Raw genomic sequence first — 26,740 nt, 5'->3', positions numbered from 1 at the left:
TTGCTTGCTGTACTTTTCAAGAACTGTTCAAAGGGGCTTTTCAAAAATGGAAATCCAGAGAGCTAAATGTGGCAGAAGTAGAGCTGACATGTAACAATGTTATGAATACTGAGGCGTAACAATTTTATGAACATCGTATGTGACTGGGTCAGGGAGGGCAAGTTGTTGTATAGGGTTATAAGATTGTCCTCTATGAAAGTGTTGATCTAACTTACATCGTGCTGTGGGAAGAACCAGCAGGGAAGGAACACAATGGCTTCCCAGAGAAGAAAACCCATGCACACATTTGAAAGACAATGGGCAAAATTATCAGCTTCAAGGACCAGGCATCATGTCTCCAAAGAAGATGCAACTTTGTTGTGCCAGGCTTGGAACATGGAGATCAAACAGTTAAAAGCCTTCCAGGGTTAGGGGGGATGACAAGGGGAGGAGGGAGGCTTGACAGAAGCTAAGTAGACAGTATGACAGAAAGAGGGACTTGTGGAGGGAATCTAAAGAAATTGGACCTTCCCCAGATTCAGAGAATGGTAAGCCGTAGGATGAAAACTTGATATGCGCGCAGTCTGTTTTATTAATTATTATTATTTAGACATGTTTTCCCTGAAATGCTTTTGTTCTAAATAAATCATACCTTGCTTTAAGGAGGCGGCTTGATAACTGAATACCACTGTTAATGTCCTGGCAGGAACAGAATTGCAAGGTCTGGCATAAGTCAGACCTGCTCAGATAAATCATAGTTAATACCATGGACTGCAACCCGGGGCCCAATCTGAGATGGGACAATTGTGTGATTCCTCTCCAAGAGACAGGCAATGGCATGAGGCCTAGAGAAGGTGTGCTTGGAGAGCCCAGGAGGTGTCAGTTCACCCAGTAATTATGACAATGAGCTCCTCTACAAAAGACACATATCCAAAATGCTCTTTCCAAGCTGGGAAGAAACAGAAGAGCAGTCAAAAATGGGATTCTCATAAATGGAGAGTGGGATGCTCTGCAATACTGTTATTGGTTGCTTTCTGCACTAGCTACCGGTTGCTGCAAGCCATTCTGATTTGTCAGCATAGTGCCCAGATATCTATACAAGGGAGGAGGGGCAGTGAGAAAATACTGAGAGTAAATATTTCTAAAAGCCATTTACCCTAGTAAGCGTAGCCAATAGGGACACTTGCAAGCATGTCAAAGAAGGGTGCAGAAATATGTCAACTAAACAATGCTTTGTTTGTACAAAATGCTTTTCTGGGATTCAGGGATGATTAGCTTTAAAGAGACCTTTTCCACCAAACAACTGCTGAAGGATTGCAAACGAACCAGTTTACCATCCATCTAAATCAATAGCCAAAGCTGACAACCACCTGTCACAGATTGATTTTTGCAGGTTGTTACTATAAATGTGACTACATATTATCATAATTAGGATCCAGTCAACAGGCTAGAAGGACTAGGACTAAAATAGTTTTAATGGTGTCAGTTTGGGCTGCAGGTTTGCAGCTCTGTTAGAAAGTACCAGATAATTCTCCTTCTAGAATCCTATCTGTAACCGCTACATACATTCTACTTTTTCAAATATATTACTATTTGGGAAACACCTAATGGCCACATTTTATATTGATGTAAATGAGTACAGTTCCTCTGACTTCTAGAGAGTTTTGCCCATTTACGCCAGCAGAGAATTTGGCCCAATGTCTTTCTAACTATTGGCCTGGTCCTTGTGGTGTTAGGTCCAAATCCAGGAAGCATACACTGAGCTACTGATTTATGTGTATCTAGAAAAAAAGCTATCAACATCCACTACTGTTTCCAGTTCTTCTTCTGCTCTGTAGCTCAGCAAGGTATTTATTAGATATTACATTTTTACTATCAGCACTCTTTGGTGTATTATTTCCTGGAGCCAATTGTACTTTTTAATTCCTTCAGCTGAAGTATCAGGTATCCTAGACTATTAGTTTAGTATAGCTTCAAAGAACGGAGTCCCAATGAAAAACTATCCCTGATAGTTTGGGAAATAAGCGCTATTACTTTGCCTAGTGACTGCTAAATGACCTTCTGATAAATTCCAGGATATTTATCAGCTTCCTTTCCTGAAACGGTGTTTGTGGGTAGAGGGAAGTCCTAAGGGTTAGTAAGAGAGGACCAGTTCAATTCTGTTAGGGGTTCTGATTACTATCAGGCCATTTGCTTCACAAAATACTTTCTTTCAGTGTCTTCACTGCTTGCTGCTTAGACTATCTCAGAAACAAAATGACTCAGCTTCTGGTGTCTGTACTTAGAAAAACAGCTAAAAATTTAGAGATGAATTAGAATCATAGGGTTAGGAGGGACAGCAAGGGTCATCTAGTCTAACTCCCTGTCAAGATGCAGGATTTTTTGTGTTTAATCCATCCAAGACAGCTGGTTCTCCTGCCTCCTTTGAAAACCTTCAGTGAAGGAGATTCAACAACCTCCCTAGGCAGTCTGTTCCATTCTCCTACTGTTATTATAGTTAGGAAGTTTTCCCTGAGGTTCAATCTAAATCTGCTATGCTGTAGTTTGAACCCATTGCCTCTTGTTCTGCCCTCTGTGGCAAAAGAGAACAACTTTTCTCCATCTTTTTTATGGCAGCCTTTCAAATATTTGAAGACCTCTATCATATACCCCTCAATCTCCTTTTTTCCAAACTGAACATACCCAGTTACTTCAGCCTTTGTACATATGGTTTACATTCCATCCCTTTGATCACCTTTGTCACTCGTCTTTGGATCCTTTCCAGTTTCTCTACATCCTTTCTACACATTGCTGACCAAAATTGGACACAGTACTTCAACTGATGCCTAGCCAGTGCCCAGTAGAATGGTACCACCACCTCTCATGACTTGCATGCTATGCCTCTGTTAATGCAGCCTAAAATAGCATTTGCTTTTTTTGCAACAGCACCCAATTGCTGACTTGCGTTGAGGTTGTGATCCACCACATCTCCCAATACTTCTCAGCAGTGCTGGTGCCAAGCCAGTTATCTCCCATTCTATATTTGTGCATTTGGTTTTTCTTCCCTAAGTGTAGCCAGGACCGGCGCCAGAGTTTTTAGCGCCCTAGGCGCACGGCCATTTCTCCGCCCCGTGTGCTGCTCCCGCAGCTCCGGTGGACCTGCCGCAGGCATTCCTGCGGAGGGTCCGCTGGTCTGTGGCAGGTCTGCGGGAGGTCCACCGGAGCCGCGGAAGCAGCGGACCGTCTGCAGGAATGCCTGCGGCAGGTCCACCGAAGCTGCCTGCCGTGCCCCCCCCCGGCAAAATGCCACCTCTCAATAATCCTGGCGCCCTAGGCAATTGCCTAGGCTGCCTAAATGGAAGCGCCAGCCCTGAGTGTAGCACCTCACATTTGTCTTTGCTGAGTTTCATTCTGTTGTCTATAGCCCAGTTCTCCAATTTATCAAGATCTCTTTGAATTTTAGCTCTATTCTCCAAAGTATTGGCAACTCCCCCAGCTTTGTGTCATATGCAAACCTGATCAGTATGCTCCCTGTACCTACATCCAGGTCATTAATAAAGATGTTAGAAAAAAATGTGTATGTGTGAGTTTTAAAAAAAAAAGTTTGTTGAAATAGTAAATCTTTTAAGAAGCTTAATTGAACTGCACATGCAGAACTGCATTGTCTATCCAGATTAAATGTAAGCTCCTTGGGATAGAGACTTTATATACTTTTATACCTGTAAACTACTACCACACATTCTCAAGGTGCTCAATAAATAATAAATAATAATCATTTTTAAAAAGAGAGCAAGAGGGTTTCTTACTAAAGCAGAAAGAACCTGTTCAAAGAGTTTACAGAATTTCTGTCTTCCAAATCTTTCCAGGACAGCACGATAAACCTCTCAACCAATGCAGAAACACTACTGTCATGCCAAGGCAAGTAACTGATTCTGTGGGGTTCCTGCAAGTACATATATTCTTTAGGTCACCAGTTTTGCTCACTCCCGCTGATAGTCAATTGAAGAATTTCTTCTTGCAAAGAGCTACATCTAAAGATTCTGTTCTACACAACAAGAGCACATTCTGAGGTTTGTTAGAGAGGAGATAGTTATATTTTGTATTGCTAGGATGCTAGGAAAGGATGTAAAGTGCAGTCTGCGATCTTTGTGACTATTTAAAAGCGATTCAGAAAAGCCAGTATTGAACAGTATTACATCTACCACCGTCTACTTCAGAAATTCCATGCTGTATTTCAACAAACTTGTTTTTTAAACTCACACATGCACAATTTTTTCCCTGCAAGATGACACGGCACCTTGACTGTATTTCACCTTGCTTAAGAAACTCACAAAAGGACAAATAGACCATCATGGAATGGAAATGCAGAGCCAAATTCTGCGGTATTTTATTGAATAAAATGAGTTTTGCTCAGATAAGGACAGTGGAATACAGAAAGGCTATAAAACTGTTTTCTCCTCATTTTTAGTGGTGGACAGATTACTAGGAAACCAGAGATTCTGTGATCCAGTGAAAAGGGATGGAGAATATTTGCCCATGTAAGTGAATAGTTTGGCCAACACTAAAAATTAGGGTATCAATTCTGCAAATACTGAGCCCAGTACCTATTACTGTGAATAGTCCCTTACTATATATACACTGGTAACTATTAAGGCCAGCACTAAGTATTTGCAGAATCAGGCCCTTCATTTATTTAGCTTTGCTAGCACAACTGAGCCTAGCTGCTTCGATTGCTAACCTGATAACTGAGCAAAATAAATCTGAATGTTGCCTGACCTGTTCAATGTTATATCCACTGGCAAGAGAGGCACCATATCCTCCAACAAACACTGCTCCAGGGAGGAGATAGAGATAATTATATTCCGGTGGGTCTGCAGGTCGTTTGAACATATCCAGCATTCGTTGTGTAATTAAGAAACCGCCTGTTGGGAAATATACGTTTGAACTGTAAAAATAAGCACACAGGAATCCTTGCATGTACATTCCTATAAATAAAAAACACTCCTTTACAGTAGGTCAGAGTTACCTCTGTATTATGTTTGCATTCTGCAAACTATTTTGGTTGCAAATTTATTTCAAATGTGGTTAGCAAACTACCTTCTCTTCTGTCCCTTGCAGAACCAGAATATTCAGTTCTGTTACCCAACTGCTGTGTTTTTTTAATACAGGTTTTCAGCATCAAATTTACTGCTCTAAAGGCCAAATCATCCCACCTCCCTCTTTCCTCTGCGGTCACACTGGATGCAGCATGACTACTGTAATCCTACAGTGCAAAGGGAAGTGGAGAGGATTCTGGGAGGCCATGCATGGGACCTACACACCCTGCACACTACAAAGCTGAACTCCACAATGTAGACTTGGGTAGGGGCAGGCCATTGAAGGGACTGGTAGGCCTGGGAGTATGAGAATCCACTGGCTATTCCACAGACCTGCAGAGTTAGTTAAAATGAGCAGCAAAGAATACTGCAATCTTGAGACTGCAATAGAAGTCATGAACCAGCTCTTCCGCTGCTTGGAGGGAAGGGAAATTCCTTCCCTGGCAGTGCTGGCATGAATGCCCAACCCTGTTACACAGGCTGTATGGCTGGTACAAGATTTGCCTGTTAGTGGTCAGATGGAGAACAGGGCATTTAAAGGCAATTATTGGGCAGAGAAAGCTCTTTAAACAGAGGACAGACAGCATGGCAAGACAAGAATGAACCTTATTCAGGGCCTGCTCCAGGCACCAGCCGACCAAGCTCATGATTGGGGTGGCACTCGGGTTTGTTTTTTTTGTTTTGGGGGTTTTTTTTGGTTCGGCTGGGCAGCGCTGGAGGGTTTTGTTTGTTTTTGTTTTGGCCGGACAGTGCTCGGGGGGCGGGGAGGAGCTTGGGTGGCACAGCACTCGGGGTGGGGTAGGAGCTTCGGGCGGCACGGGGGCTTCGGGTGGTGTGGTGCTTGGGGGGGCGGGGGCTAGGGCAGCACGGCGCTCATGGGGGTGGGGGCTTCAGGAGGGGTGGTGCTCAAGGGGGCAGGGGCTTCGGATGGCATGGCGCTTGGGGAGGTGGGGAGGCGCAGCACAGTGCTAAGGGGGTGGGGGCTTCAGTGGCGCAGCACTTGGGGGGGGCAGGGGGTTCCGCGGCACAGCGCTCGCAGGGGGGATTTACGGCAGGGCAGCGCTCTTTTTTTTTTGCTGGGGGCGGCAAAAAAGTTAGAGCCAGCCCTGACCTTATTCACTGGAGGAAGAAGTATCTGACATAGAGAAAGCAACAGAGAGAGAAAGAGAGACAGACAACCACGGAATTTGATTCAATGTCCTAGAGAAAGTAATCCTCTGGTGTCATGCATTCACTCCTGGGGCAGGAAAGTGCAAGGAGCCTTCCCTCAACCATATGCTCCTGAACCTGGACTGGGTTGGCTCAACATTGCAATTCCTAACAGATTTAGGATCCTAAATATCATATTCAATAGGATTTAGGCACTGAGGAGACAAAATCCCACTGACAGTCTGTGATGCTGTTACACACCTAAATTACTTCTGAAAATGAGATTTGGGCTCCTTTAATCAGTTAGGCATTGAACACTGAGTGAAGCAATGCCTAAAAACCTTTAAAAGTCTGGGCTTTAGCCTCTTTGTGCCTTAGTTCCCCATCTGTAAAATGGGGACAATAGCACGTCTCAGCCTCATAGGGATTTTGAGATGATAAAAGCATTAAAACAGGATTAAAAGGTGCTCGAATACTACTGACATGGGAGCAATATAAGCACCATACACTATGGCATGTACTCTCCAATTTCAAGTGTTAGGTTGATACTTGATTAAGAGATTATTGAAAGCCTTTCTAGCTATTCACTTGTTGATATTTTAGCTTCCCACTGGAACTGCAACATTCTTGAAGAAAAAATTCAGCTTTCCATCTGATAATAGAACTCTAATTCTTTACAACATGGAGTCTGATCCAAGTTAAATTGGCACACAGGTATTTCAGTGAAATTTGAAAATGAGTTTTGGCTCTCAGTTATTTATAATGAGCCCTGGGAATCTTGTTTTCTTAACCACTTCCCCATCTACACTGTGTTGTGCTTGTACAATGGTTTGTTGTTATCAGGTTGCTCGTGCATGCTGGGCTGCTGGCACAGATTTCTTTGTAGGCTCAAGCTTTCCAAACCTGGGTGCCTGAAAAGCTAGACATCCATGTTCATAATTAGGTACCTGTCTTTTCACCTGATTTTCAGAGATGCTGAGGTCTTTTTGACCTCAGTGGGAGTGCCAGATGCTCATCACCTCTGAAAATCAGGCCACTTACTTAGGTACAGGTTTCAGAGTGGTAGCCGTGTTAGTCTGTATCAACAAAAAGAATGAGAAGTACTTGTGGCACCTTAGAGACTAACAAATTTATTTGAGCATAAGCTTTTGTGGGCTATTATTCAACAAAAAAACTTCAAAAACAGATTTCAATGAGAAACTGCAGAACTGGAATTAATTTGCAAAATGGACATCATTAAATTAGGCTTGACTAAAGACTGGGAGTGGATGAGTCATTACACAAACTAAAAACTATTTCCCCATGCTAATTTCCCCCTACTGTTACTCACACCTTTTTGTCAACTGTTTGAAATGAGCCATTCTGATTATCATTACAAAAGTGTTTTTCTCCTGCTGATAATAGCCCACCTTAATCGATTAGTCTCATTAGAGTTGGTATGGCAACCCCCATTTTTTCATGTTCTCTGTATATATCTTCCTATTGTATTTTTCACTGCATGCATCCGAGGAAGTGGGCTTTAGCTCATGAAAGCTCATGCTCAAATACATTTGTTAGTCTCTAAGGTGCCACAAGTACTCCTCGTTCTCTTTATTTAGATACCTTATTATTGTCTTAGGTGCATAACTTTAGTCGCACTGAATACTAGAAATATCTGCAGTGTTATGGTTGAGGAGGGAAATGGGTTAAATGTGATAGTGTTTACCCTTTACTGTGTTCTCTTAGAGCAGAGGCTTTACAGGGTAGCTACTTATTTCTGCTGCAGAAAATGTTACTCTTAACATAAGCTTCCACATAGGCATTTACTATTAGAAAATCAAGTTAATCTATTTAAGGTTGCATGCAACAAATCTGTGAGCCAAATTTTCAAAGAAACCTTCTCCTGGCCTCCAGCTTTGCTTACAGTAGAATCCAGTTTATCAGTTTGTCTATTTCCTTGTCCATTAAAATTCAGGCACAAAAAGGCCAACAGACAAAAACTCTGGCCTGTAAAATTATAATTTAATTCAACTAGGACTCAATCCAGATTCTAAATCTGCACATGCAGTGTTGGGCATGCCCATTTTGGCAAATGTGAACAGCATGTGTGTGTGCACATAAGGTAGTTAAATGTCTCACAATCCAGAGTCAGAGAGTAAACGAAGGTTTTTAGTGTGTGAAAACTTGCAAGTACAAATCTAGAAGCCATTTTAACCATCCTTGGAAAATACAGCCCAGAGAATTTAATCAAACAGAAGAATGACCTCTGCACTACAGGTTGCAAGATTCAGGAGAGTCTAGTGGGATCTGCTGAAGGATTTTGAATGTATGTTTGTCGTAGCTTATGGTTACAGTCCAGAATCTGCACAAGTTTGCCACAAGAGGTTAGCAGCTGGCATTTCACAGAGCACAGAAATGTCATGCACCAATGTACAGAAACATTGTACAGAATACACAGGTATTCATCATAAGATATAGAGGAAAACATTGCTTACCTGCAATATTGACAGAAGAAACAAATGCAGCTAGTAAGGCTAGTGTTTGAGGCAAGCTAGAAGGAAGGTAAGAGCCACCCATTAAAACCAAACCTCCAACAGCAGTAAGACCTAAAGAAAACAGAATAAATCAACACTCAATGACAAAATACATACAAAGAATTAATAAATAATTGATCAACTGCAGAAAGGAAGGAACCAGCAAGAAACTGCAGCCAGCAGGGGCAGAAGCAGCCGAAGCAGGGACCTCCCATAATCCACAGAACTTTCTATGGTCTTGACTGGACTTTCTGTGCCCGGTTCTGGTTGGCTGTTTGCTCCCACCCTCTCCCAATTCTCCCTCACAGTCTCTTCACCTCAACTTCTCCCCACACCTGCCTCTTGCTCTCTTCTCCCCTGCCCTGTTCCCTTCACCCTCTGCCCCCTCACCTTTCTTTCCATTTAGCTCATCACCTCCTAACTACCCTCCCTCCCCTAATGATTATGTCACTAACATGATGTTTGCTGCCATCACACTGTTCACTCTGCTTGCGTGTTCTAGCCCTTTCCCCACCCAGTGCCTGTCCAGTCTATTGAGACTGTAAACTCTTTGGGGCAGGGACTGTCTGCTACTCTGTGTTTGAACAGTGCCAGCACACTGGGGCCCGACCTAAAATAACCTAAAAACCATGATTAATAAATAATTTCAGCGGAGTATTATTACCACATGAAATCTATCACATTTAGATAGTATTTCATCTTACTTCTTCTGGAAGCTGAGTGAGGACACATTTCGATAATCTTAGCTGTAGTCTAGGGTCCAAGAAATTCAGTTTTTGCCCAGCTATGAAGGTACAGCACACTACTTGTAAGATCACTATTATACTATTATTCATCATTCACACCGTACAGGGTGTGTGCTAGGTGCTTTGCAGGCATGTAGGAATACACACTCTCGCTATAGTCAAGGGGCTAGGCTGTGCCCTGAACCCACAGGGCCATTTGGGGGGAAGTAGGGAGTGGCTGATGGAAACTAGGGGTTGTGCCTTCCTTCCCAGGTGTGTAGGAGGAGGGTCCTAATTGGATAAGGAAGCATGCTCCCCTCTCAGTACCCTGCTAGAGCCTCTCCTGCTGTAGCAGGGAGAGGCTCTAGCAGTAGGTCACTACACTGCTGAAAACTGCAGTGTAGAAGAGGGAGTCATGACTTGGGTGCATAGATAGCCATGTAGGGTATATACACTAGGGCTCCGGCATGTCTTTACTCACCTAAACAGTGCCTCACCATCTACATAGCTATTTGGGCCTGTGCTGTGGGATGCGTGTGTGGCATGCGATAGTTACTCTATACTTTGACATAAGGAGGATGCAGTGTAGTCCTACCCTGTAAGAGAAGAGTCTCTATACTTCCTCCCCTCCAAGTGTAGGGATTACAGTAGTACCAGACTCCTTGTGTTCTCCCCTCCACACTCCCCCCGCACACAGCTATAAAAGGGCCAGGTACAAACTGGCCCCTACACAGATCAAAGTGAGACAAAGGATGTGGAAAGGAATAGAGCCTACAATGTGCCTTATACAGTGACGCTAGGCATACCCACTTTTTGTAATTGTCATGATTTGTGTGACATTCTTCCCCATCCTATCATCCCTCACACAGATATTTGTATCTGTTATATCACTGTAATAGCCAATAGATTGGCTTTATCTTCAAAAGGGATGATTCTCATTCAGTCCTTGGGCTGTGTGACTCTAGTGAGTTCTCCGTGGAGAACTTCACTGGAGAGATAAGTAAAAACTAAAGGTAGAACTGCCTAGGTCACTGAGAAAGGATTTGACAGGCAGGAACTCCTGACTTCTAATCCTAGTTATAACAGTAACTCACTCTCTGGCCTTGGGTAAGTCACTTACCCCCTTTGTGTCTCAGTTTCCCCATGTGTATAAGTGTCTCAGCAGAGATTTTGACCCTAACTCTCTCGTAACAAAACACACAAGAGAAGAAAGGAGTGCACTTACCAGAAATTGCATTTGTTACTGACATGAGGGGTGAATGCAGGGCTGGTGTGACACCCCAGACAGTATGATAGCCAACGATTCCAGCGAGACCGAATGTGGTCACCATTTGAGTAAAAGCAGCATTAGGAGAAATAAGCCCCAATCCTAAAACACCTGTCAAGCCTAAAAAGAAAAGCACATGCTCAGAAGAATAAAAAAGGCACTTTTCTTTATTAGTTGTAAAATAAAAACAGAGCAAGATCCCAACCCTGTTCCAATGAAGCTTTGACATCAATGGGAGCAGGAGAAGGCTTCTAGACATGCTTTTATATGCAGAACTTTTACTCCTTGTTTCTGCCAGAACTAAACCTTGCCCTGAGTAGAATTCAGTTCACCAATATATCTGTTCCAGCCTTAGGATCCAGAGCTGGAGATGCCAACAATAAAAATCTCTGAAATGCAAAATACTTAGCTTGAGCAAAGCATAGCAGAATAGTTGATCACAAAAAGCAAAATGAAAAATGGCATTGATTCTCCAATGACGTCTCACAACCTTCAATGCTCTAGTAGGAGAACAGGCCACAGTGTAGCAGCTGCATATTATTGAAACAAGCAGACCACACAAACATTTCAACAACATTCCACTGGTAGAAACTCTATTATCTCCTTCAGTACAACACTGGTCGTCTTGGCCACACAAACTCAAATTTCAAAAATTGTTTTTCCTCTAAGAAAAGAATGCACCATCGTGACAAATACATGGCTGAAATTATATATATATATATATATATAATATATATATGTGTTTACTGTGGGCCAGTTTCTGCCCCATTCCATAGCACTTTACTACTTACACACTCCCAGTACAATCAATTGGACCACCCTCTGAGCAGAGTAGTACTCACGAGGAAGGGTGACAGAATCTGGCTCTTAGTGGGGAAGTATCAATTTTTGAAGTGCTAACCAGCCTGAGAAGGCTTTATTGAAGTAATTAAACCTGCATTTGGCAGCATTAATCAAAGAAAACAGATCTCCAGAGTGGGATAATGAAGTGATTATACTCCAAGGACAGTATTCAGTAATGAAGTTATCTACAAGCTGATTACCCAGTGACGGCAAAACCACTGGGATAAGGCCGTGTGGGAGGTTTTTTGGGTCCCACACAAGGATGGAATTAGGGAAGATTTGCTAAATGAAAGCAAGTTCTTAGATCTTCCTCCATCCCCACCCCCTTTAAAATCCATTTTCTCCACTGCCAGAAAATCCTGTTCCTTGAGCTAACGCCTACTCCTTTTGTTGCTCATTTATCTGGCACAAGATTTCAGAAGGTGAACAGCTCTCACAAAGGTGTGTTAAAATGTCCTGCCATCACTTACATTAAAGATTATTTTTACATTAATTCTACCCTTTTTCTTTTTAAAGAAACTTAATAAAGACAGAATAATGCAATACTGTTTATGAGTGAAAACATTACTAACTACAATCAAAACCTTATCATCTGGTTTACACTCCACTTTAACACAGTATTTTTCAAAGTATAATAACCAGAGCACTGGCAATGACATTTGGAAATATATAGTGCATTAAAAGCCTGATCCCAAACTCTTAGAAGTTAGAGTCATTAATATCAATGGGCTATGGATCTGGCCCATACATGATATCATATTGTCTCTTTATTATATATGCAGTTACTAGCAGGGCAAGTTTCTTGGTTATGCAAAGTATGGAATGATCTAACACAGAACATCAGAAAACTAACTTATACCCTACTACCGTTTTCCCATTTTCTAGCCTCTCATTCACATGGAAAGTTACTTAAGTTAGCAGATCATTTAACCTTTTCTGCTACTTCTCAGTATTAAGACACTGTGCATAGCTCCAGTTCAGGAGTTGGTTTTATTTTTAAGTAAATACAACTTATTCCTAGCAAGACTTATGCTTAAATGCCATGCAGACTGAAGGAAATGCAAACAAAATGGATTGGGCAGCCAAATCTTTCTTGGTGAATCATTTTTACCTGCTGTATAAACTCCAGCTGACGTCATGGTTTTTCTGAATGGTGAGATGGAGGCTTTTTTCTCAGATTCTAGTTCTTGCACAGTTTTTTGTTTAGCAGGGACAGAAGGTGGCATTGTTCTTGGTAAAGGTGCTGGAAATAAATTCTTACCTTCCTGTGACAGAACAAGACAATGACTATGATGGATTCCCATGGCATCTGCCCTCCATTATATTAGCGTCTGATCCTATGACATACTCATAGGAGTTGGATTACTCAGATGAGTAAAGATACAGGATTTGGCATTTATTTTTTATTACACTGATGAAAGAGCACAGATAACTTTACTGTAAAGATCCTGGTTTTAATAAATTAGAATGTTTTAATCTATATTTTAATTAAATAACCGTAGGGCTGCAAATTAGCATCGATTGCTGCGTTCAGTTGGTGGTGAAAAGCACCTTTGGCCTCTCCAGCCCCGTGAGGTGCAGCACAGCATCTGGCCTGGTATCTTTTAGGTCTATTGCATTTCTCTCTAACAACTCCTCTGACAAACATTAGTTTCAGCCTGCCGATATTTAATTATTGTGCATGACTATGCTTTGGTCTAATGATACCTAAAGGCAGATATGGATCCTTGTGAATTCACTTTATCAACAGAAATACTCCTTACTCTACATTCCATCCAAAATAAACATCCCTGCCAAAAAAATATCAGTCTATCCAAAGAAATTTCTCTTGTTTGGAAAAATCTCAGTCAACATACAAGTGATCTTTATTGTCATTTAATTGCCAGTTCAGTTTCCTTGCCACTTCTCCCACAGTGACAGGGGCAGCAGATTTATGAAACGGTGACTCTGGAGGATGGTGAGGGGCTGTTGTATGGGGTTGCAGTCTATCCCATTTTCCTTCCCATACACTGAGGGTTGAACTTTACTGCTTCAGAAGAATATTATTAAGCAACAGTGCCCTTGTTCCTCCCACACTGATGTGACTGCATCGCAGAAACATGCTCTAGTCAATAAAGCCTTCCAATGTTAACACTAACCAACGTTATTTCAAGAACCATGCATAGCTCACATTCTCACCCGCCCATCTCACTCCTTGGCTGAATACATCCTCTTATGTTCCCAGCACATATTGATCCCAGAGCAAGAAACCTCATCTGACACTTGAATTCATATCCCAAATTGCTGAGCTAATGGATCAATCCTCAATCCTGAATTCTTCTTTTTTGAATCCCAAATCGATGGCACAGCTTTCATTTGAGACTTTTATTAATCTGTATTTTGCCCCTAAATATCTTAGTGCTTGCAACATTTAAAATATAAACTGCCTGCATTGCACCATTATGAATATTATAAGATCTAGCCATTGAGATGATTTCCTGGATTGGATAACAGGAACATTTATGTCCTTCCGAATACATTTTTATATCCATTTATCAGCAATTTAAAAATTAGCTTAAAACTCACCTTCATTACCATGGTTCCTCTAATGACATGATCAATGGTCCCATAATCAAAATTATCTTTTGGCTCAAAATGAAAATATTCTTTGTCAGGAGAAATAGCTTTTAATAATTTCAAGATGTTGTTGGAATACAGGCTACTGGCCTGAGTTGCCATTCTACTTGGCAAATCTGTATAACCAATGAGAACCACACCCTGAGGAGAAAGAAAAATAAATGTATGTCAAACCTGTTCATGTATTATCTTGAAAACTTTTCACGTGTTCTCCACAGACCTGATGCATATTTTACAAATGCTTGTAAATCAGATTCACATATTACTGCAGACTCTTCTTTCCAATGCTTTGTTTTACAAGTTAAGGGCTCTCGTTTAAAACTAATAGCTTACTCTGATGTCTGAACAACAACAACAACAACAAAATCAATTTTGTCAGCAAGCCAGAAACCGAACAGGCTGGGAGGCCAGTTGGGGAACCATATGGTGCTTATTTTGAGAATAAGAAGTCAAGTACTTTTTAAAGTTTGAAAACACCTTTTGTTTGTCTGATAAAGATCACATTGCACAATATGTTTCCCAGGTTAACTGCACTCCAATTAGTTCCAAAAGGAAGATATGGTTTTAGATACCTTCATTTTCTATTCTTTGCAAACACACAGAGGAGGATAAAGTTTCCTTACCAACATCTCACAGTATTAAAGCTTAAGTATGTGGATTATGAAAATAAAATAATTCTAAACCTATACTCTCAAAACAACTACATATGCTCTACCTTGGATGCTGTGCCCTAAATTTTTGGTTTTTTTTTATCCTCATTGTAATGCATTCCATTATTAGCCATCTGGATTGTGCAGCTGCCAACTTATCCCATATGTAGCCACAGGTGCTGGCTCCAACACATGTTCAGGAGTAAGGCAAAGGATATAATATTCAAGAATGACAACCACGGACAATATCAGTGCAAGTTAATACTGAAACACCATAGATGGGACTGCTCTTTGCAGCTGACTTTCCAGAACACAGCCCCAGCCTACTAGCCCCTGTCTAGAATATTGTGGAGGCTCTAATGATGCTATTAAGGCTCTATGTCCCATTTTGATTTTTCATTTAGTATATTCCATCCTAACAGCTTGCACAGCCATTGGCTCCTACAGGGGGCTTTGTGCGCCTACCTTGCAGTGAAGCCACAGTGACCCCTAGTGGCGTCAAACATCAGTTCCTTTCAAAGACAAAGGTACAAAATTCTGAAGTTTGGAAAAAATTAGAGAGGATTACAGAGAGACCTCACCTCTGATGGGAGGTGGGTAGGGGACAGTGGTCTGTCATTGCTCTCTGTTCAGCGAGATCTAAATTTCACAGGGGAAATACTGATTTTGCAGATACCACATTTTCCATCGAAAATTATTTTGATGGCAAATTCCCAACCAGTCCTATTAAGCACAGGACTGGGAGATAAACCCAGCGGAGTAACCCAAACCAGGCCCAACCAGCAGCTGGTTTAAGTAGGTCTTATTATAAGCCTTAGATAAATTTAAAGGGGAAGTCAGCTAGGCCAGCCTGGAGAGCCCAGCGGCACAGGTAGGCAATGTTGTCAACTCTCAGAATTTTATCATGAGTCTCATGATATTTAGCATATTTCACAGAGCCCCAGCTGCTAGAAACACGTTGCAACCAGAATCTCAGCTTTCACTGAAAAAAGTAAGCTTCTACCCCTTATGGCTGCAGAGAAACACTTGAAAACATGAACCCGAAATGTTCCAACACCAGGAGGCAAATAAAAAAACCCTCAATATTTAATATTTTTACACATCATTATTTCTGGAGCCTGACTCTATGATTTTTGTAGTCTTGGGGCTGGCCATACTGGGAAGTGGAAGATAGTTATGGAAAAGTGCCTTAATCTGGTCCTTTGTAACAATTCAGATTAAATATATGGTTTAGCAACAGACATATAATTACACCTTTATATCATTTTACAGTTCTACATTGAACAGCTGAAATCAAACTTCATCTAAAAATGGCAATTTTCTGTGTAAAAATTGACGGCTCAATATTTAAAATAGTGAAATTGACCATTTTTAGTTTTATAAGTGATTAAATAAAATGAACCTCTAAGTCAAATTTCCTTTGCTTTTACTATACTTGGACTTTGGACAGCTCCACTGTTTTGTTAGTAAAGCTCTGGGGATGAATTTAAGGGCATTTATGAATACGGTTATTAAAAACACAGTAACCATGCTTATAAAAATCACAAAGCATAAAATCTTCAAAGATGGAATGGTGTCTGGACAGTATTCCAATTTGTGGTTTCATTACTTGTGAAGTGAAAGACACTGCTTTATTATCCTGCCACACAATAGTAAGTATTCATGACAGACATGCAATGGCTTCAAGGAAACATGGCCAGTTCTTTGTTACTAGAACATTTATTACTTTTTAGTTTCTTCAGACAATTGCAATATTGTTTCAATTTTATATACACTTCAACCATTTCTAATAAGCGTTGGCTTTTATTCTACAGACCTTGTGAACATAAAGCTCTCCAGGATGAGTTATTTCCACATTGCCACCAGCCTCAGATGCAAGATCCACAATTACCGATCCATCCTTCATTGACTCTACCATATTCTTAGTGATTAGGATTGGGGCTTTTTTCCCTATTGCAAATTAAAAAAGAAAAGTAAAAGTCCACTAATTGTTATCATTGTATATGACAAGATTCTACCACAGAAACTGAAGATGTGCAAAGAAAACATGTAGTACATTGTGGGTGCTACTGGAAATAAATAATAAAATACTAATCATACTAAAACTAGACAATTCAAAAGAAGACATTCTAATCCATGAAATAAATATTAACTGGAGCCCAAACCTGAAGCCTTTATTCATCCATAATTGCTATTGACTGTCTAACTGTATTCATATCACTAATCTGGAAATGTTCATAGGAACATATATTTAAGTCTGCAATAATCATAAAGCTGCACCTTACCTGGTATAAGGGCAGTACTAATAAGAATATCCACCTCTTTACACTGTTTGGCAAATAATGCCATTTCTGCTTCAATAAATTCTTTAGACATTTCTTTTGCATAGCCTCCAACACCTTCTCCAGTTTCAGCAATATTCACTTCAAGAGGTTCTGCTCCAAGGGATTTAAACTGCTCCAGTGCTGGCAGCCTGCATGCAAAGTACCGAGATGACAGATATTGGACTAGATATTGGATTATTGCAGTTTGCTATTTTATCAAGGCAGACATCGCATGATTACATTACCAGTTGCAAGATGACAGCAGTTCGCAAACTCTGTTACATTAATTTACAGCAAAGAAACACAACATAGGCTCTAATTTTGCATGAGCAAAGCTCTGCACCAAAGCAGAACCACTCTGAATTCAGGGTTTCTGGTTCTCCTCTCAGGATCCTGGACATAATTACTAAGCGGTATCTTAGTTTCTTCTAAACTTTCTAATTGAATCAAGACTTCAAGAACTTAATAAACTACCAGTGAATTGGAAAAAAATCAGTTATATATCATATGCAGCTGTACTATTAGGCTTTTTCCATATCTAAATGATAATATTTTGCATTATCCTGCAAGTGGGATTTTGATCCAAACTAGATCTCGGACTTGAATGCAGCCAACTTGAATGTGTGTAAGCCTGGGGCACATGTGCAAGCAGAGAATTTGTGTACCAGTATACCCATACCGCATGTGTTCATTGGCTGTTCTGCATGCTCACTTCACGGTCTTACACCAGAGATGAATTTGAGACATTAGTTTCAAAGGGAATTTCACTACTGTAACCGAGAGCAGGATTTTGCCCAGGATGTTTTATACAAACTTAAGTACAGTATTTTAGAATCTAAACTGGTATTTCTTACCCTACCTGGTGTCAAATCCCCTGACAATGGCTCCCATTGCTCTGGCAGCTCCTGCAGCAGCAAGCCCAGCCACGCCACCACCAATTATCAACATCTAGAGAGATCAAACATATGGAGAGTGAGCAAAGTGTATTCTGTTTCCTACCCCCACTCCATGCCGGTGTATTACATCCCTTATCTTCAAAAGCACTTGAAGTTACAAGAGCATCTGATGCTACTAAATGTAAGTACTTTAAGGAACTTTCAAACCTTACCAGAACTATGTAAGTACTTAAATAACCACCTGCACAAGGTGTGATATATACAAAATAAGATCAGGTAGAAAATGGTTAGCTATTTAAACCCTGAAGTGAAACAAAACATGAATAGGGTTGATCTTCCTACACCAGTATGACTCAAATGTTCACTTTGGAGCATTGGTGGTGGAGGAAATAGGCCTGATTTAATCAGCTATTTAAATGCTTTGCTCTGTTATAGTCTGGCTTTTCTCCAGATGGATGTTATAGACCAGGGGCAGGCAAACTTTTTGGCCTGAGGGCCACATCGGGGTTCTGAAATTGTATGGAGGGCCGGTTAGGGGAGGTTGTGCCTCCCTAAACAGCCAGGTGTGGCCTGACCCTGGCCCTGTATCTGACCCCCACCACCCCGTGACTCCTGCCCCATCCAATCCCCTATGTTCCTCATCCCCTGATGCCCCCTGGGACATCCACCCCTCCCTGTCCCCTGACCGCACCCAGACCCCCCACCCCTGACTGCCCCCCATCACCCCATCCAACCCCTCCTCTTATTCCTGACTGCCCCCCAACCCCTGCCCCCATTCAACTCTCCTGTTCCCCGTCGTCTGACTGCCCCAACCCCTATCCACACCCCTGCCCCCAGACCACCACCCCGAACCCTCCTGCTCTTTTACTATGCTGCCTGGAGCACCAGTGACTGGTGGCGCTACAGCCACGCTGCCCAGAGCACCAGGACAGGCAGCTGCACTGTCCGGCTGGAGCCAGCCACGCCACCGCGCAGCACAGAGAACTGGGTCAGGCCGGGCTCTGCAGCTGCACTGCCTGGCAGGAGCTTGCAGCCCCGCTGCCCACAGCTTTACACCGGTGGCGCAGTGAGCTGAGGCAGGGGAGGAGCCGGGGGCTAATCTCCCAGGCTAGGAGCTCAGGGGCTGGGCAGTAGGGTCCCATGGGACGGATGTGGCCAGTTGGCCTTAGTTTGCCCATCTCTTTTATAGATAAAATTCTGCCCTCAGAATGTAACGTAAACTTCAACTCCTATTGAAATGGGTATCAGTCCCTTGGTGAATAACATATTCTGTTGGGGGATTATTTTCCTTAAACAAACAAACACAAACCTCATGAATATCTGTCTCTAGGCGTGATGTGATTAAATGCATTTGTGGCACTTAAATGATTTCATATGATCAAACATTTGCCAAAATGCTTCGAAAAGCCAAGTTAGAACAGAACTGGGGCCAAGTTCTCCTCTAAGGCCATATCTACTTTATGCACCTTACAGTGGCATAGTTGTGCTGCTACAGCAGTGCCACTGTAAGGTATGCAGTGTAGTCACTCTTTGTCAGCAGAAGAGAGCTCTCCAACCGAAAAAATAAAACCACCCCCAATGAGGAGCAGTAGCTTTGTCGGTGGGAGATCTTCCCCCAACAACAAAGTGCTGTTCACACTGGTGCTTTTTGTCGGTAAAACTTTTTTGTCAGTCAGGGGTTGTTTTTTTCACACCCGTGACGGACAAAAGTTTTACCAATGACAGTGCAGTGTAGACAACTCCCTTTCACCTCAGAGGCATTGCACTTGTGTAGAGGAGAGCAGAATTTGGCCTGCTATCAGCCATATTAGGCATAGACCTGTGCTTGGGGCACTGTGGAGCTGCACCTCTCCAGAAGGAGTTCTGAGAGCTCCTACCCACACAGAAAAAGTGGACCCAGTGCACCACCCCCACATGGGATTGCTGTGAATAATCAGTGCAGCAGCCATCCAGCTCTGGAAGTGGCCCTGTTTCCACCCAGCCCCCTTTGGGAAAGCTAGTGCCTTAGGAAGTTCTAGTGGAGAGCAGTCTCTGCAATCTGGAGAACTCAGATACTGCAATTATACCCGGTCTCCGGGGCAGCGGGGGAGGGGGCACATGTGGGGGGAAGGCTCCTTATGCCCCACCCACCCATGTAAGGAACAGGTACAATCCGGCCTTAGTACAAATAAAATTGCAGTAAAGGGAACTGTAATCGCTATATCCTAGATTTCCTAGAAAGGTCATATGGTAGAGCTGCACTCCCTGACTACACTGTCAGTCAGGACACTCCATACAGAATTTTACTCCACACATCTCATCTGTACAATCCATACCTTTGCAGGAGGCACCTTTCCAGCTGCTGTTATCTGACCAGTAAAAAATCGACCAAAATGATTAGCTGCCAGGATTACAGCCTTGTACCTAGAAAATGCGAATTAAAAAAAAAACCACATTGCAGCAATGCAGCAAAGCCTCTGCAGACAAAGAATAAGGATAACTATGCTAAAGGTACCATTAGGTACTGTACCTTCCTGGGTACCACACACAGCTGGGCCAAAACCCTTCAGACAAATATGCAAACCAAATCAATGACATAATCAATAGAAACCCCACAAAACAAACAACGGTTACTGAACATCTTAAACCAATACATCTGCTAAATGAAAAAATACATTCAGATGTCATAACAATTTATACCAGTGGTTTGTAACACTCTTTTAAAGTGAATGTCTGATGGAGGACTATCGCTGGGAAAGGAATGCGTACCAAGGGCGTGGACTCATGGCATAAATAAAATGCTTATTATGGTTACAGTATTTTTACTTTTCTTGAAAAAACAGAACAAAACAAAAACCACCTCTGGGTGAAGCGGTAAGGTTTATGCTTTAATGGGCCTGGGGCATCCATGCATATGGCCTTGCAGGTAGAATGCAGGCCAAGCTATTGTTACTTCTAGAATGCAGAGCACAGGGGTTTCTTCATTAAACAAATTAAACAGGGATCATTTAAACACAGCTTGAAATGGAAAATGAGCTGAACAGCACACTTCCTTTGCAAATGAAGTGTGTGTGCTGCACCCATAGTTATGAGTTTCCTTAACATTCTTTCATAACTTATCTTTCCCAGTTAACTGCTGTTCAGAAAACCTCTCAACTTATTGTTCTTTGTTCAGAGAACAGGAGGTGGCCCAGCAAACATCATTAAAATTCTGTCCGTGGCTTCAAATTTTTGTTGCCTAGCAGTACTAACCAGCATGAAGCTGCCTAAGTGTATCCTTGCTACATCAACCATTACTTTCAGCAAAGATGGCCCCAAAGCAACTCCCCAGATCTGGATACCCATTATTAGCTTCAGGAAAGTTGTGATTAGGATCAGGATTCAAACGCGGAGACTCATCCCACCACTAGCAGGTTTTGCACGATGCTGAATGCTTCCTAAGAGGTGCCAGCTCCCTCAGCTTTCACAAAAGAAACTCAGTATTTCTCAGAAAACCTTCAGCATCTTACAGGGTCGAGCTTGTAGGGCGTGACCTCAGTCCTAGGAGCCAGATATGCCCAGACTTAAGGAAGTTTGGATCCAAGTTTCAGATACAAAAACTTTGTGGCACAGACCCATCTTTAATCTTTAGATGGCTAAACTGGGAGAATGCAGCTCAGAATGAAACCAACAAATAGTCTATGATGGAATTTTGGCTTTAATTTTGAAACTGTTTCTCTTAACAGCTATTGGGGGACAAAAGGAAGAGCAATTGGCAGTTTTAGAAGTGTTGCAGCTTTCCAGTAACTCAAAAATGGCTTTTTGTAAACTAAAGATTTTCAGTCCACTATGGACTAGTTAGTGCTCTTTGGTATTTGAGGGTGAATGTGAACAAGGCCAAACTACACAAAGGTTCATATGGTTTCACTGAGGTGCTTGGAGTGGCTGATCATGTGACAGATTCAACAGCACCAACAAAACCTAAAGCAAACCTCCATGATTAGGCACAAAAAGGTTATATTCAAAAACTAAGCATGGAACTGGAGAAACACCCATTTAGCCTAAACGATTACTGAATACATGTGACTATCTCAAAGTCAGCAATCCAAATGTACATTAAGTGCACACTGTGTAACCCTCTTGACTCCACTGGTGTGTAAGATGGCACAGAAGATGGCCCATTGTCAGTACCATGTGATACTGCAAAGGAGTTATTCTGGGGGAGAGCATCTCTAGAATTGAGTAATAGAGTGGATGAAAGCTTGGCCCTGTTGGCTTGAATGGAGTCAGGCTTTCACCCAGTAAATAGACATGAAAGATTGGGGAGACTGAGACATGCTAATGCCCAAGGTAAGCAAGGGCAGGAAAATTGATTATATGAGGATATGCCCACTGGATTCTAACGGATGCTTCCTGCTAAATGCTGCATGCATGTATGATCCCATGAGCCAAATTCTGCTTTGACTTACACCCATTGAGAGCTGTGTTTGGCCCCATTAAACTGTTCAATGCTTAAACTCAAGCTGTCCTAAAAGGACCATCATTTACAATCCAGGCTTTTGTAGAAATTGCCCAAAGAATAACTTTTTTATGTGCATACTTTCTGTATTAAAGCAAAAATTGATCCTCCAGTGTGGAATGCTCTCTGCTCCCTTTTTGTGGTTGTGTGCTTCTTGTGAATCTAAATATATTTTGGGCTTAGGGTAAATAAAGGGGTGGATGAACGTTAAATACAAATATTTTAAGAGCAGACTGTATAAAAATGAAGACATGTTTTAAGCCCTGTGTTAGTCTATTGGAGGGAAATCAGAGGTTTTGACACTAGGTTAATTAAACAGTTTTACAGGCTAAAAGACAGAGATAGCGTGTGTTTAACAGGAAAATACTATTCATCTCTGTACCCTGATTGCTTACATTTACCAGAGCTGTCAGCAAGACCTTTTAAAAAATATCCTCATGATGTTGTTTATGGCTCTGCAAAGACAAACAATATTGACTGTGCTGACATTATCATTGCTTGTAATTTTTTCCTCCTTAGCAGCATTGGAGCTGAATACATGAGACGTGATTCATATAACCGCACTTCCCTCTGACGGCATAAGGAGAAAAATAGTGCACGTGGAATGAACCAGTCTTGGAAATGAATAATTATAAAGTATTTCCTGTTTACAATAAATGATGGAAAGTCCAGGGAATCAGTAAGAGTGTCCAACTCACCGTGCGGGACATGACAAAAAAATCACGTGGCTGCATGACTCAGGTATGAATTGTGTTTGATTAACTTGACAGCTTGTTCTGTTTTCATTCAAACTGACACTTTTATCAGTTTGTCTCAGCATTCACAAACATAAAATCAGTTCTGGTGCAAGGCAGGATGATTCAGGAGGGCCAAGAACTCATTCCTATGCCATTTTAAAGGGATTAATATGCATTTCCCCACATACGGGTTGGCAAATCATGTTCCATTGAAGCCACTGTTCCTGGTAAATGCATCAGCTAAGCATCCTCTACTAGTTTTCTGGAGTGTATATTTTCCTATTGCATTACTAGTGCACAGAGGGTTGGACTGGGGATAAACCAATCTTTTTTGTAACCAGCACCATAGGTGGAGTGCACTTGGAAAGTGGTCAGATCTGGAGTCTGATAACTGGATATGGGCTCTCTCTCTCTTTTTAATCATTGCTTTTAATCTGATCCAGATTAGCAAAAATGGTCAGCATCTGATGGCTAGTCTGTGGTCTACATGAAGGAACCTGGATGATTATCTCCATCCATTTACAAATAAACAAGTGTCACAGAGAACAACAATCACTGCTGGGCATCATTGCTGGCCCTGACAGGAAAAGAGTAAAGGGTTGAAATGGCACAAAGATGTCACTCTCTTCTTGTCCCTGGAAAAATAATGATGTCAGTTTGGCACATCATTAGCTGTAAATGTTTTTTTAAAAATTCTTTAGGATTTAAAAAGAAGAATTCTACCTTGTGTCAAGTAAAGGTTTGGCACAATTTCCCACTGAAGTTTAACTCACTGTTTACTCATCGACAAGGTATTTGAACAGCTGACTCCTGGGAAGCATTTTGAAGGAATATTCACCCAGGGGAAGAGAAAGGAAGAGTGATTTTGTTTTGTCTCTTTTTGGTTTGGGATGACCCATTCAGACATGTTGATAGCTAAGTGTGAATTTAAGTGGGCACAAATGTCTGACATAGTGATGACGACTCTTTAGTGTTTTCTCTATATTCCCAACAGAAGAGCATTTTAAAGCTCCTGGAGACACAAAGAGGGAAGAACAAATGCATAATATTTCCCTACTCAACGTTGCGGAAGACACTAAAATTAAAGGACTATATTCACTCAATACTTTTACAGGGGAATGCAATGATGTCATGGCTAATAGGCAGTGAGAAAGCTTTATCAAATATCTTCTGAATTAAATTTTCCGCGGTGAGAAAGCCAGCAAATGGTGAGGAAAATTCCTCATCCAATGAAGCACTTAAATGTGTTTGGTATCTTTACCAAATTGATTCTGTTTGAGATTAATTGGTTCAGATTTTAAACCATTTCAATATGTAGCTTATGTATGTAAATAATTGGTCCAATGTTTAAGCTAGTTTGTTGTGCTTTTTTTTTAACGAGTTCCTTACCTAAATCTAAATGACTTTGAAATCAGTTCCAAATCTGAATTGATTCCAAATGTGTATACTGCTGAATGGCAATTGATCTTGATGGTTTGGCTAGTAGCACAGTGTGATGCCATGTAGAAGTGGGGTTCAAGACGAGCTGGGAGATGCTGGTGACTCAGGTTGTCAGAGGTTAAAAGCCTCTGTAAAGGTGATATTTTCATATGGAATGCCCAGTTCATGCAACCCCTAGTGTCAGTCCTCAGAGTAGCACAGCAACTTCAAAGATAATTTGAAGTGGCAGATATAAAACTAAGGAAAGTGAAGTTTGCATATTCCTATCAATACACTTTCCATACAAAGGATCTTGTGTTTCAGCTTCATTTGTGTGAAAGAGAATCATGGAAAAACAATAAAAACTGGTATGTTAAAGCTATGCCAAATATAAGAGTACATTTATCACAGAGTCAATGGTATTTAGAACCACATGTGTTACAGCGGATTGATCGAAATAATTTTTCTTACCCACCTGCAATAAGCATAGTTCTAAGACAATTTATGTATTGTCAATCTGAGATCGAAAGCAGCACAGTTTTAAGGCACTGGCATTTACATAACAAGGGAAACACACCATTTTAAAAGCTGGCAGTGTCCAACCTACAGTCCTCATGGCCCTAAATCAATAGTGTCCAACCTTCTTGGCCTGAGTGCCAGAATGTAAAGGGGCCGTAATCAATACTTTGGGGGCAGATTCTATACCCTTTGTACCTTGCTCTCTACAGTCCTGGTAAAGAGGGCAGGCAAGGGATGGGAAGGGAGAATCTGGAGCACATTGTGCTCCAGTTCCTCCTAGCTGCTGTATGGTCCCTTGAGGACCATATTCAGCTGGCACCGGTTACAGCAGACTGGGGGTTTGCTGCTCCAACCTCCGACAGGTCTGGGACAGAGAATCAGAGAACTGTAACTGGTTGCCAGCTTCTCCTTCTTTTCTCCTCTTCTGGACTGCCCTGGGTGTCTGTGGAGGAGAGAGGAGCCACAGGAGAGCTAGCCAAGCCTCTATCTATTCTTCTGGAGCCCCCATAGCCCAGCAGAGCAGCAGGCAATGGAGTAGCCAGAACTACGCTATTTTCCCTCTGCATGCAACAGAGAACATGGTTATGTAAAATCACATGTAGAACTGTGCTCACAGGAATAAATAGACACAAGGCTACACCGGATGCCTTCAATTACAAAAATGACATTCATGCAATAAAATTCGTATTCCATATCCTCACCCTGCAATGTTGGCCATCGAGCTTAAAGCATCATATCCTTGAGCAATAGTGACTCGAGGAACTTGGTCCATTGCCAAGACCGTGGCTTTGCGCTGAGCAAGTTTGCCTAGGAGATCTGGGTTCTGAGCAGGGTAGATAAAGCTGACAAGTGTTGCTTTCTCCTTGAGCAAAGAAGCCTCGTGCACTCCCAGCACTTCATTAAAACCTGGGGCTCTGACCTTAGACAGACACAAAACATACCACACATTTTACTTTTTTAATTAAAAGTTCAGTCTGATGATTTAAATTAAGCTTTTGGAAACTGAATTTAGGATTAATAAAACACATGAAATCTTTTGTCTTAAGCCCCCATGTCCGTAACGCAGATCCCTGTGTCCTTGTTCTAGAGCAGTGTTTCTGAACAAGCAGTCTATGGACCGATACCAGTCCCTGAGATCTCCCTGACACAGTTTAGGAAGGCAGCAAGGCGGTCCCTGGTATCAAAAAGGCTGAGAAACGCTGGTCTAGAGGTAGCAGATTCTGATGAAGAACCAGGGCTTTAGATCAATGGTAGTAAACAAAAATGGGTTAAATGCATTTATGTCAAAGACCCTTCATCCCATTGAGCAAGTAAGTGATTTACATTATCTGGGATGGAACAGAACGCCAACAATCATACCACAGCTGGTGTGAACAGGGGTATATATCAAGCAATATCAGAAACGTAACTCTCCCATCAAAAAACAGAAATACAATACATGCCTAATATCTGTGAAGCTGTTATTGCTGCAAAAGCTGTTGATACAAATATCGTACCAACTATATTACTGGACACATATAAGGTTGTGTTTATCAGACGATTTAATGCCAT

General features: G+C 41.7%; 1 protein-coding gene across 2 annotated transcripts in view; it reads right to left on the bottom strand.

Annotated features, from left to right (window-relative positions):
- Positions 1–26,740, bottom strand: part of LOC115659097 (NAD(P) transhydrogenase, mitochondrial-like) — an 81,362-nt gene that overhangs the window by 18,946 nt on the left and 35,676 nt on the right. For both annotated transcript variants that reach the window (XM_030578891.1, XM_030578890.1), the window contains 10 exons: positions 25,891–26,108; positions 20,353–20,440; positions 18,001–18,089; positions 17,103–17,290; positions 16,634–16,767; positions 14,117–14,308; positions 12,663–12,816; positions 10,667–10,828; positions 8,678–8,788; positions 4,735–4,880 (listed from right to left, as the gene is read on the bottom strand). In XM_030578891.1, coding sequence (XP_030434751.1) covers positions 4,735–4,880; positions 8,678–8,788; positions 10,667–10,828; positions 12,663–12,816; positions 14,117–14,308; positions 16,634–16,767; positions 17,103–17,290; positions 18,001–18,089; positions 20,353–20,440; positions 25,891–26,108 — 1,482 coding nt within the window. The remainder of the gene's footprint in view (positions 1–4,734; positions 4,881–8,677; positions 8,789–10,666; positions 10,829–12,662; positions 12,817–14,116; positions 14,309–16,633; positions 16,768–17,102; positions 17,291–18,000; positions 18,090–20,352; positions 20,441–25,890; positions 26,109–26,740) is intronic.

The sequence above is a fragment of the Gopherus evgoodei genome, chromosome 10 (genome assembly GCF_007399415.2).
Source record: "Gopherus evgoodei ecotype Sinaloan lineage chromosome 10, rGopEvg1_v1.p, whole genome shotgun sequence".
NCBI lineage: Eukaryota > Metazoa > Chordata > Testudines > Testudinidae > Gopherus > Gopherus evgoodei.
This window is presented reverse-complemented; position numbering and strand designations above follow the sequence as displayed.